The sequence below is a fragment of the Budorcas taxicolor genome, chromosome 25 (genome assembly GCF_023091745.1).
Source record: "Budorcas taxicolor isolate Tak-1 chromosome 25, Takin1.1, whole genome shotgun sequence".
NCBI lineage: Eukaryota > Metazoa > Chordata > Mammalia > Artiodactyla > Bovidae > Budorcas > Budorcas taxicolor.
The window spans coordinates 29,539,761-29,551,755 of record NC_068934.1 but is presented as its reverse complement, the minus strand read 5'-3'; the positions used below and the strand labels follow the sequence as shown (position 1 = coordinate 29,551,755).

General features: G+C 41.6%; 2 protein-coding genes across 3 annotated transcripts; one reads left to right on the top strand and one right to left on the bottom strand.

The window, feature by feature from the left end:
* Positions 1 to 1,251: 1,251 nt before the first annotated feature.
* Positions 1,252 to 11,444, top strand: PUS3 (pseudouridine synthase 3). 2 transcript variants are annotated; one of them, XM_052662203.1, is made up of 5 exons: positions 1,252 to 1,274; positions 9,011 to 9,431; positions 9,544 to 10,109; positions 10,633 to 10,823; positions 10,940 to 11,444. In XM_052662203.1, exons 2-5 carry the CDS (start codon positions 9,054 to 9,056, stop codon positions 11,248 to 11,250), a joined length of 1,446 nt encoding a protein of 481 aa, XP_052518163.1. In that variant the 5' UTR covers positions 1,252 to 1,274; positions 9,011 to 9,053; the 3' UTR covers positions 11,251 to 11,444. The 2 variants fall into 2 exon arrangements, with proteins under 2 accessions (XP_052518163.1, XP_052518165.1); XM_052662205.1 differs by lacking the exon at positions 1,252 to 1,274 and adding an exon at positions 3,246 to 3,355.
* HYLS1 (HYLS1 centriolar and ciliogenesis associated) lies at positions 3,719 to 8,411 on the bottom strand. The gene is made up of 2 exons (XM_052662206.1): positions 8,356 to 8,411; positions 3,719 to 4,649 (listed from the first exon to the last, which is right to left on the bottom strand). The coding sequence occupies exons 1-2, from the start codon at positions 8,367 to 8,369 to the stop codon at positions 3,719 to 3,721; spliced, it is 945 nt and encodes a 314-aa protein (XP_052518166.1). The 5' UTR covers positions 8,370 to 8,411.
* Positions 11,445 to 11,995: the final 551 nt, after the last annotated feature.

Here is an 11,995-nt window from a genome sequence, read left to right as displayed (position 1 = left end):
AGTCCTACCTCTTCTCCCCCACCACCCTCTCCCCAGACTATTCTCCAGGTGGTGGGGCAGGACCCCCGCACCCCGCTTCAAACTCGCATGTTCGCCTTCCCCCGAAATTTCTGTTGCTACGTTGCAAGATGTCAGAAAGGCTAGTAGTGAATGGCAAAGGAAAGTGGAGTCAGAAGGAGTGAGGCTCACTGGACAAATGGGAAAGATGCAGAAAGGAAGTAAAGTTATTCAAATTCTAACTACTGTCCCTGTTACTCGATACCTGTCATGTTTCCAAATACCGGCTTGTTTTCATCTTAGTTCTGATACGTGTCTCTTGCTGAAACAACGCGGAGAAAACTGTTTCCCCTTTGGTACAGCCTTCACCTCCCACCTTCACCTGCACAATCAGGGATAGATTCTTTGCACCAATGGCTGCTAAATCTGGACAAAAGAAGCAGAATATTTTTTTCTTCAAATTTTCTAACCGGAATCTTGAGATTTCAATCAGCATCTCTAGAAAAACGCGCAAAAGCCTAGTTATGACCTCTCCGTGGTGCTGAAGCAAGACTCCCCATCCTTGTTTGGTTACTCAGACATCTCGGTCATTTGTTATGAGACGATCACATTCCTTTTCAGCCCTTCGTGTGGAGTCTAATTGTAAATGGTTTTGACGTTCAATGATAGCTTTCTACTAATTTAACTACGAGTAAAATCGGGTCTGCTACTGCTGCTAAGTCACTTCAGCCGTGTCCGACTCTGTGTGACCCCATAGATGGCAGCCCACCAGGCTCCCCCGTCCCTGAGATTCTCCAGGCAAGAACACCGGAGTGGGTTGCCATTTCTTTCTCCAATGCAGGAAAGTGAAAAGTGAAAGTGAAGTCGCTCAGTCGTATCCGACTCTTAGCAACCCCATGGACTGCAGCCCACCAGGCTGCTCCTTCCATGAGATTTTCCAGGCAAGAGTACTGGAGTGGGGTGCTATTGCCTTCTCCAAAATCGGGTCAAGTTCTTTAAATTTAACGTTCTATTATTTTAGCGGACTAGAAATTATCCTATCTTTTATTCTTGTCCTCGCGCAGGCCCCAGATCATGCCTTGTTGGAGGTGCACAGATGGCGGCCGGACTACAAAATATTAGGCAGATTTCAGTGTTAAACCTGCACTCCCGGCTCTTAGAACTACAGTTCCCATAAAGGTGGACTACATTTCCCATGAGGTCCCGGAGGAGCACGTAGAAGACGCAAAGTGACAGCTTCCTGTCTCGCGGAAAGCTGCGTGGCCGACAACCGGAAGGTAAGTGTGCGGGTTTTGGGGGGTGAATTATTTTCTGGGTTCTACAAAGAGGAACGAACAGATGGGCAAACAGATGGACGTTTCTCTCATTTCCCCTATGCTCCTTTTTCTGTACCTTGATCTTTTCAAGAAAGCACTCTTTTGAGTATGGAAGTGGAACCTCACTAAAGACCCTGTGTTTTTGTGTCTGATGCTTCTTGGAGCAGTCGTCAGAAACGTGCAGCAGTTAGGAGCTTGCTTACTTCGATTTGTTGAGGGCCCTGGGACTGCGGAGTGTAGTCTCTTCTGCCTCAGAATTCGTTTGCTCATGGAACCAAATAGAAATGGAGATTCCGGTAGTATGTGGAGTGTGGAGGTGTGGCAATATTTTCCCCCAAAATTTGAAAATTGGTTTTATAATTCGGTGACCCCTTTCCTGGGCTTCCCTTGTGGTTCAGCTATAAAGAATCCGCCCACAATGCGGGAGACCTGGGTTCGATTCCTGGGTTGGGAAGATCCCCTGGAGAAGAAAGGCTACCCACTCCAGTATCCTGGGCTGGAGAATTCCATGGACCATATAGTCCTTGGGGTCGCAGTCAAACACGACTGAACGACTTTTACTTCACTTCCTGGTATTACACGGCTGCTTGAGAACCACTGCACTTCACCCTGAGGAGCGGAAGTGGTGTTCTGGGGAAAACTATATTGAGTCAATTCTGTTTTGCCAAAAATGTCTTATTACCGGTTTAATACCTTTGGACTAGTTAATTGGTTTAATAAGGTAGGTAATATTGGGCTTTGAGAAATATATGAAGAAGCAAACCATTGGGAGTTTTTTTTTAACTGATTTGTATGTAAAAAAATACCATGTGGCTGTTAACTTTTAAAAGAGGTACAAACTACCTTGAATCCCACTACCTGGAGTTAGGTGTGTTGATCTTTCCTTGTGCTTTGTGTGTGCAGCAAGACAGTGCGCGCAGCCTATTTGTTTGATCTAGTTTTCATTTTTCTATTAGCTTCCCGTATATTTCCAATGACTAACTTCTGATTACTTCACTATTGTTGGACATTTGGCAGTTTTTGCTTATTTGCAGTGAATGTTATATGTATCTTTGAGCCACTGATTATTTTTCTCCCTGATGAATGCTTAACAATGGAACTGGGTGAATGAATGAATGATGTAACTTAAATATTACAGAGAAAATATATTTTAGCAGGTAGTAATGGTCAAGTGAAAGTGAAGTCGCTCAGTCGTGTCCGACTCTTTGCAACCCCATGGGGTGTAACCTACCAGGCTCCTCCGTCCGTGGGATTCTCCAGGCAAGAGTACCGGAGTGGGGTGCCATTTCCTTCTCCAGATCTTCCCAACCCAGGGATCGAACCCGGGTCTCCCGCATTGCGGGCAGATGCCTTACCATCTGGGCCACTGGGGAAGATTTTTGTTACATGGCTGTTTTTCCCTTGAACAAGCAAGCTATTTCTGCTGTCACTCTTCTGGCTCAAATGCTAAATCTGACAGCCTCCAGGTTTTAGGTATTATTGGACCAGAAATCAAGAACAAACAGATCTAAGTTCAGATGAGCTCAGTTAGTGATTTGACCCTAACAGGCCAGATTCATTTTGGTTATTGTCTGCATCTGGCTCCAGCTGCTAGTAGTTTGAAGCTCTGTTGCAATGTGGCAATAGCCTTCAAATGACAGACATGATTTCTAAGAAAATCTCAGAGGCAAATTATGAAAAGTATGGCATTCCAGAAGTAAATGGAGGGCAACATATTATTGAAATAATTCTGAAACAAAACTTGGGTTAGAACCTTGCATGTGGTATCGTGCTATTATTAAGCATCTATTAAAAAACATTTAACATGGCTAGTGGAATTACTGTATTCCTTTAGTAACAAAGGTTATCTTGCTGTTCCTTCATGTAGGATTGTGTATAAAGGGCAGGTTTTTGTTCATTCCCTTTGGCTCTCATTTAGGTGCGGAGAGTATGATGGAGAGTATAATTGGAAGCAGAATCATAACCTAGGTTTGAGATTGCCTTTGGAAAATATTTAAGAGAAAATAAGGTCAAGTTCACAAATTTCCAAAACTGTTTAATAGGTAAGCTTACTGCTCAGCAACTTTAAAAACACACTGATAAAAACAGCAACTCACATTGGCCAAAGGTAACAAGTTCATGAAACAAGTGCTGGCTTTGCTCACTAAGACAAAACAGAAAGCCTAGGTCTGTTTTTCTGGCATGATTCCTCTTGCAGTTGCTAGATTTGATGGTCATTTGGAAGTTAAGTGGTAGATACCAATGTGACATATACCTAGAAAAGACCAGTGATGGGTGAAGTCCTTACTCTATGTTCCATGGTATTTTGAGTTAGTTGTTTCTATTTAAATAAAGGAGAGGTACTAAGAACCAGGTTATGCAAACAATCCTGTGAAAAGAGAGACAAGTTTAAAAAAAAAAAAAACTTAAGAAGGAGAAAGAGGGAAGGAAGTAAGTTTCTTGGGCATCACACCATTTGCAAGGTCACAACGAACACCCCAGCGAAGGGCAGATCGTTTCTTCTCAGTTGGCACTAGGTAATTGTTTGGAACATATATATGCTGAGGCTTGGACTGGGCTTCTGCACGACAAAGCATCTGCTCTCGGATACCCCAGCGTAATTCCTTCCTATGATCTTCACCAGGTAACCGCATGGAGTCCCAGTCTCGTTTATATTCAAAATAGCGGGCTACCCGGTCTACCTTGCCCCGGTTTCGGCTCAACTGGTCCAGCCTTGGGAGGATAAAGGACTTGGGCCGGCTGGCAACAATCAGGTCTTGTTCATAAGCTGGAGGGCCCATTTCTTCTCTTCGTAGATAGCAAATGAGCTTATCTTGAGAAATTCCTTGGTAGTCACGTGGTAGACTAAATTTTTGTGACATATCAACTGGAGATTCCCTGTCTTCCTGGAAGTGCAGATTCATCAGCCTTTGTCTTAAGTCCCAGACATCCATGTCACTTTCTGTACCAGACTCTGATTCACTGATCATCGACTCATCCGTCACTAATACTTCCCCACCTGGCTTTCGACGCAGCACCTTTCTCTTCATAACTGGCTTTCGGAGTCTTTGGGAGGTCTCTGAGACTGCTTCTGAAGGGGCATTGCTTTCTGTATGTGGGTAATGCGGTTGTGCAGGAAAAGCAGGTTGCTTTCCTGAGGTTACTGAGGCTTTACTGTAGGGATCATACAGGAGGGACTGGGCTTCTCTTCTGACATCTCCCTCACCGTGGCCTGCACAGATGTGAGGGAAAGCTTTAGCGGCTACTAACATTCGTTCTTTTGGATCCATATCAGCCCATTTTTGTCCATCAGGTCCCACAAGTGCCTCCACTGCTTCCCCTACACTGAAGGACCTTCTGTAAGAGAAAATCACCAATTAGTTTCCTGACAATAAACTCCTACCTCAAAAACCATTCCCTTCCTATGTACTATTTTATAGCAGTGAAACAGAACAGTCATAAGTACAACAGTTAAGTATATGGCCAAATACAGATTAGTACAGGCAGTAAGGGAGCACTTTGGAGGGGCATTAACTCAGTTCAGTTTAGTCGCTCAGTTGTGTTCGACTCTGCGACCCCACGGACAGCAGCACACCAGGCTTCCCTATCCATCACCAATTCCTGGAGCTTGCTCACTCAGGTCCATCGAGTCAGTGATGCCTCCAACCATCTCATCCTCTGTTGTCCCTTCTCCTCCTGCCTTCAATCTTTCCCAGCATCAGGGTCTTTTCCAATGAGTCAATTCTTCCCATCAGGTGGCCAAAGTATTGGGAGTTTCAGCTTCAGCATCAATCCTTCCAATGAATATTAAGGACCAGTTCCCTTTAGGATTAACTGGTTTGATCTTGCAGTCCAGTGGACTCTCAAAGAGTCTTTTCCACCACTACAGTTCAAAAGCATCAATTCTTCGGTGCTCAGCTTTCTTTAGAGTCCAACTCTCACATCCATACATAACTACTGGAAAAACCACAGCTTTTACTAGACAGACCTCTGTTGGCAAAGTAATGTCTCTGCTTTTTAATATGCTGTCTAGGTTGGTCATAGCTTTTCTTCCAAGGAGCAAATGTCTTTTAATTTCTTGGCTGCAGTCACCATCTGCAGTGATTTTGCAGGTATTAACTTAACTCAGGGTTTATTACCCGCTTTCATTTCCAGGCTCTTCTTAATCATTCCCAATTTAACTGCCTGGAAGTCTTGCCACCTTTAGTAGCTCCTAGGATAGGTGGGTTCTGGCATAACAAAAGCTCAAGAGATTAATGATATGGGGCATAATGGTTCATGTACATTATCTAACTTGTACTTAAGAGGGACACTTTATGTACCCAGCACTATTTCTCTGTCCTTGGGATTCTCTGGGCAAGAATACTGGAGTGGGTTACCATTTCCTTCTCCAGGGGATCTTCCCAACCCAGGGAATGAACCTGGGTCTCTCACATTGGAGGCAGACGCTTTAACCTCTGAGCCACCAGGGAAGCCTTTTGTGCTTTACATTTATTAATTCATGTTAATCCTCACAGCTGTGGGATAAGTACTCTTCAGTTCAGTTGCTCAGTCATGTCCAACTCTTTGTGCCGCAGCACGCCAGGCCTCCCTGTCCATCACCAACTCCCAGAGTTCACCCAAACCCACGTCCATTGAGTTGGTGATGCCATCCAGCCATCTCATCCTCTGTCATCCCCTTCTCCTCCTGCCCCCAGTCCCTCCCAGCATCAGAGTCTTTTCCAGTGAGTCAACTCTTTGCGTGAGGTGGTCAAAGTACTGGAGTTTCAGCTTTAGCATCATTCCTTCCAAAGAAATCCTAGGGCTGATCTTCAGAATGAACTGGTTGGATCTCCTTGCAGTCCAAGGGACTCTCAAGAGTCTTCTCCAACACCACAGTTCAAAAGCATCAATTCTTTGGCGTTCAGCTTTCTTCACAGACCAACTCTCACATCCATACATGACCACTGGAAAAACCATAGCCTTGACTAGACGGACCTTTGTTGGCAAAGTAATATCTCTGCTTTTGAATATACTATCTAGGTTGGTCATAACTTTCCTTCCAAGGAGTAAGCGTCTTTTAATTTCATGGCTGTAGTCACCATCTGCAGTGATTTGGGAGCCCCAAAAAACAAAGTCTGACACTGTTTCCATGGTTTCTCCATCTATTTCCCATGAACTGATGGGACCAGATGCCATGACCTTCGTTTTCTGAATGTTGAGCTTGAAGCCAGCTTTTTCACTCTCCTCTTTCACTTTCATCAGGAGGCTTTTTAGTTCCTCTTCACTTTTTGCCATAAGGGTGGTGTCATCTGCATATCTGAGGTTATTGATATTTCTGGCAATCTTGATTCCAGCTTGTGCTTCTTCCAGCCCAGCGTTTCTCATGATGTACTCTGCATATAAGTTAAATAAGCAGGGTGACAATATACAGCCTTGACGTACTCCTTTTCCTATTTGGAACCAGTCTGTTGTTCCATGTCCAGTTCTAACTGTTGTTTCCTGACCTGCATACAGATTTCTCAAGAGGCAGGTCAGGTGGTCTGGTATTCCCATCTTTTTCAGAATTTTCCACAGTTTATTGTGATCCACACAGTAAGGCTCCTTTTCACAGATGAGTAGCCTAAGGCATGGACAGATTAAATAGCCCAAGGTTATAGCGCTAATAAATGGTTGAGCTGGAATTCTAACTCAGGCCATCTGGGTTGAGAGTCCATGCTTTTAACTGCGAGAGTGATTTAATCCAAAAGACCATCACATGCACACATTCCTTATGCTTAAGTACTTTAAGTACCCAAACCAAACACCCAATGCCAGCTTCCTGACTGGATCTAGAATAGGTATCTACTGCCCACTATTTCCTGTATCTCTGCTACTTTTCTTAAGCTGAAAAACTAATACATGTAGTTTAAAGCAAGGACTCCCCACCGCCCAACCCAAAGCAAGTTTCACTGTCAAAGGCAGCTTATCATTTCTCCAATAATTTTCCATATTGACATGCACATTTTTATACCATAAAGATTTCGAATCGACAGTCTTAGTGGTCCAGCTTTGTCAGTGTCAGAAGTAACAGACTGACTTCATTGTTTAAAGGTACATGGAATTCCAAGGTATGGACGCACCATAATTTATTCAACCTGTTCCTGAGTGATTTACTTTAGTGATTTTATTTTTGTTCTTAAAAATGAGTCTTATAACAAATATCTTGTAAGTTTTACATACTTGTTTAAGATATGTGTACATTCAATTTCTAGAAATGTAATAGGTGGGTCAAAGGCATGTGTGCACTCAGTTTTGATAGCTGTTGCTGATTCCCTATAAAGAAGTACTGAGTGTGTGTGTATTCCAAAGCTTGTTTCTCATTCCTCTCCTCTCTTCCAGGTGGTATCCTATCAAACACTCTCCACTTTGCAGTCAGTTTGATACAGAAAACAGTCCTCCTATATACTGGCATTTATTTACATTGAGTAAATTTTAGCATCTTTTCATACATTTATAAGATTTTTTTCCCCTCTGTATGAAATATGCATGTTTCCGTTTACCTCTCAGGTTGTTGGGTTTTTTAATTGATCTTTATATTAAAGCTGATTATATATGAAATACATACCATCATTACATTTTTCTTCCTAGTTTGTTATTTAACTTCTGACTTTTTGCTGTTAGAAACATATTCTTAGGTGGTTGCATTTTTTGGGTTTCTGCAATGCCTCACTTATGCCTTTCCTACTTCAAGATTATAAGAAGGTTATGTTATGTTTTCCCCTAATACTTTTATAGTTTCATTTTTTACATTTATATTTGTAATCTATCATAGATATAGAAACTCAAAGAGCAAAAAACTAAATTGAGTTGCCTAGACTTAAAGTAACCATCAGCCCAAGACTGTCTAGTACTGTCCCAGTTTACAGATGCAGTACAGTTGTCCTCAGGTTATTGCAATACGTCAAGAATTCCAACACTGATATCTAAATTGTCCAGACTGACTTTATTTTCCAGCATGACAATTTTAACTGCTAGAGGTACAGAAATCTCTTATCAGAACATGCATTAAATTTGACTTAAAAAGATCTTAATGCTTAATTACCTTCTTTGTGCCATCAAAGCTGCTTAAAGGGGTATAATCTTGATTCCAGATTCTACTTCCAATATGAAGTACAATCACTGACAAGTTTCTTCCACTGGGCCAGCTTCTATTGCACCACCTTTGAGACAGAACTGTTTTAGATGACAGAACACACAACCAACCACAAGCACTAATTTTATCTGCAATATTAGAAAGCAACAGAAACTTGGAGTAGACATAAATACTCCATATAAAAAGATTTTATGATTGGAAGATAGCACAAATATAATGAGAAGTCAAAAGGAAATGTTTTAGGGGAAAAATATCAATAGCATCAGTCCTCCACCATCTCAGCTCATGAAGAATAGAGAAATGAAATCTACATTTCCCCTAAATTCTCACTACTTAAATCTTAACAATGCTAGCTGGATTTTTTTTGTTTTTGATGCTACCTTCCTTTTCCACTGTGAATTGGCCAGACATGATGGAAAAGAATAATATCTAGATGATTGACCCATAATAATGAAGCTAATGCTTGTATCGCTGGGCAGAATCAAAGTCTATATATCCTTTAGGCCTCAAATTAAATCTTAGATACTGTTTGAACATAATGGAATGATACCGACATCACCAAGGCAATCAGCACTAAAATTTTATCTCTTTACTCTCTTTTCAGATAGGGTGGATCTCTCTGTATTTATTCCTGAAGTTGTCGTATCATGGCTGAAAATGACGCAGACAGAATCCAGACTGAGAAACTCCTACAAAGAGTACAGGAACTGGAGCAGGAGGTAAAACGACTTAAAAAAGAACAGGCCAATAACAAGGACTCAAACATCAGAGAGAATTCTTCAGGAGCTGGGGGAAAAGCTAAGCGTGCCTTTGATTTCAGTGCTCATGGTCAAAGACATGTAGCTCTAAAGATCGCCTATCTGGGCTGGGGATATCAGGGCTTTGCCAGTCAGGAAAACACAAGCAATACAATTGAAGAGAAACTGTTTGAGGCTCTAACCAAGACTCGACTGGTAGAAAACAGGCAGACATCCAACTATCACCGGTGTGGGCGAACAGACAAAGGAGTCAGTGCCTTTGGACAGGTAAGGGCCATTGTACTCTTTTGCAAAGCAAGCGACAGTAATATATTCTAGGTGTACATACTGAGGATTCAGATCATTTGTATCTCTAAATATCTTTCTCTTAATTCCACAGGTGATTTCTCTTGACCTACGTTCTCACTTTCCAAAGGGCAGGGATTCTGAGGATTTTAATTTAAAAGACGAAGTCAATGATGTGGCTACAGAGATCCGTTATACCCACATTCTCAATCGGGTACTCCCTCCAGACATCCGTGTGCTGGCCTGGGCGCCCGTAGAAACTAGCTTCAGTGCTAGGTTCAGCTGTCTGGAGCGGACCTACCGCTATTTCTTCCCTTGTGCTAACTTAGACATTGTAACCATGAACTATGCAGCCCAGAAGTATGTTGGCACACATGATTTTAGGAACTTATGTAAAATGGATGTAGCCAATGGGGTGACTAATTTTCAGAGGACTATCCTGTCTGCTCAAGTACAGCGAGTGGGCCAGAACCTGGCCGAGGAGGGATGGCAGGAACCCTTTCAGTTATGCCAGTTTGAAGTGACTGGCCAGGCGTTCCTTTATCATCAAGTCCGCTGTATGATGGCTATTCTTTTTCTGATTGGCCAAGGAATGGAGAAGCCAGAGGTTATTGATGAGCTGCTGAACATAGAGAAAAATCCCCAGAAGCCTCAATATAGGTAAGTTAAAAACACAAACCCAGGTTGCCCCCCCAAAAAAAACAGCTTTTGCCTGTAGATATATTAGAATATATTTTAAAATATTCTTCCTCTCCCCACCATTGTCTAAAAAACTAAATTTCTGATTCTCCCTTCATGAGGCTTTTACTCTAACTTGTAGAATGTTGTAAACATGTAACAGTGATTATCTTTTAATTTTCTTCTGTCATTGTTCTATCCCTTTAGTAAGTAACAGGGGTCTGGACCAGGCTCCTTAAATAGTTTTACAGCATTATGGTGGGGCCAAGTCAACTCACTTCTAGGTGACTTGTTACAATTGAAATTTAATGTAGATCAAGCCTAACTAAGTGATCCATGGTTTGCTGCGTTTTTCTTTAAAGTTCAACATGAGGGATGGTGTCATATTTTCTCAACTATTAGATACTCAATATTGACAAAATTTCCCCCCTCCTAACCCAGCTAATCCTGTTTTTTAAGAACTGTTGGATGGCTGCTGTGTATTCTCATACTATTTCTTCTCTAGTATGGCTGTGGAATTTCCTTTAGTCTTGTATGACTGTAAGTTTGAAAATATTAAGTGGATCTATGACCGGGAAGTTCAGGAATTCAACGTTACCCACCTTCAGCAACTGTGGGCTAATCATGCTGTGAAAACGCAGATGCTGTATAGTATGCTACAAGGACTGGACTCTGTTGCAGTACCCTGTGGAACAGGTATGATGGGAACCAAAGGTATGCAGGCTTGTGGGGGAGGGAGATTCACACAGAGCTTGGACGTGACTCTGCTGTGGTAAAGTACCCTTTGTAATGCTTGACTGTATATATTACAGGACCAAAGATGGATGGGATGATAGAGTGGAGAAATGTTAAGCCCTCTGTCACAAAGCAGACCAGTGCCTTTGTAGAAGGAGTGAAAATGCGCACTTATAAGCCACTAATGGATCGTCCTAAATGCCAAGGATTAGAATCCCGGATCCAGCATTTTGTACGCAGGGGACGCATTGAACACCCACATTTGTTCCATGAGGAAGAAACAAAAGCCAAAAGGGACTGTAGTGACACACTAGAGGAAGAAAATACTGTTTTTGAGAAACCAACAAAGAGAATTTGTGTTGATACAGAACTTAAAAGCATCATTTAAACCACAGAAAACTCACCAAGATCTAGGAGGCAACAAAACACCATTAGGCTAAAGAAGTCTCTTGAACAAGAAAAAGTTTAAACATTCCTTCATTCCTGTACAGAAGAACTAGAGGTGGGAGAAGCAAGAAGAAATTTTTAAATGGACATACATTGACATACACCTGGAAACCTGTGCCTTGTGTTCAAAGTCATTAAAACCAGAACCCACAAGCATCTGATCTGTTGTGTGGTTCTTTTTAAAAGCAAATGATACTACTCATCTGAGTTCTCATAAAGAACTTTGCCCAAGTGTCAAAACTTAAAAACACAAAACTTAGTTATATATTTGATAAACTGGTTTAGTGAAAATGATCTAAGTAGATAAAACACAGCATCTTTTACGAAGCTTATCAATCTATTAATAGTGCTATGTGAGCCACAAATGGTCTTTCTCCTTTAATTTTGAGGTAAAGATTCTTCTGTTTTTAGCATAATCATGGAGTGTAGCAAGATATTCCCACTTAAACATATAAGAACAAACCAAAGCATTTTATTTTTTTCAACTTTCTACCTTATTTCAATGTACTTTCACTGGCGTTAGTTTTCAAGTAAAAAAAATAAAACCTAGGAAAAGAACAGAGTTTAGGGAACCAAAAAAAAAATCAACTCTAAAAAATGATACATGACACAAAAAGCAACTAACTAAAAAGCCATGCTTAGGAGAGTCTATCGGAGAAGGCAATGGCGCCCCACTCTAGTACTCT

Excerpts from the sequence above, each read along its gene's own strand:
- PUS3 (XM_052662203.1), top strand. The coding sequence starts at position 9,054 with ATGGCTGAAAATGACGCAGACAGAATCCAGACTGAGAAACTCCTACAA. Across the intron at positions 9,432-9,543 it reads GAGTCAGTGCCTTTGGACAG|GTGATTTCTCTTGACCTACG; the intron begins GTAAGGGCCATT and ends TTAATTCCACAG. Across the intron at positions 10,110-10,632 it reads CCCCAGAAGCCTCAATATAG|TATGGCTGTGGAATTTCCTT; the intron begins GTAAGTTAAAAA and ends TTTCTTCTCTAG.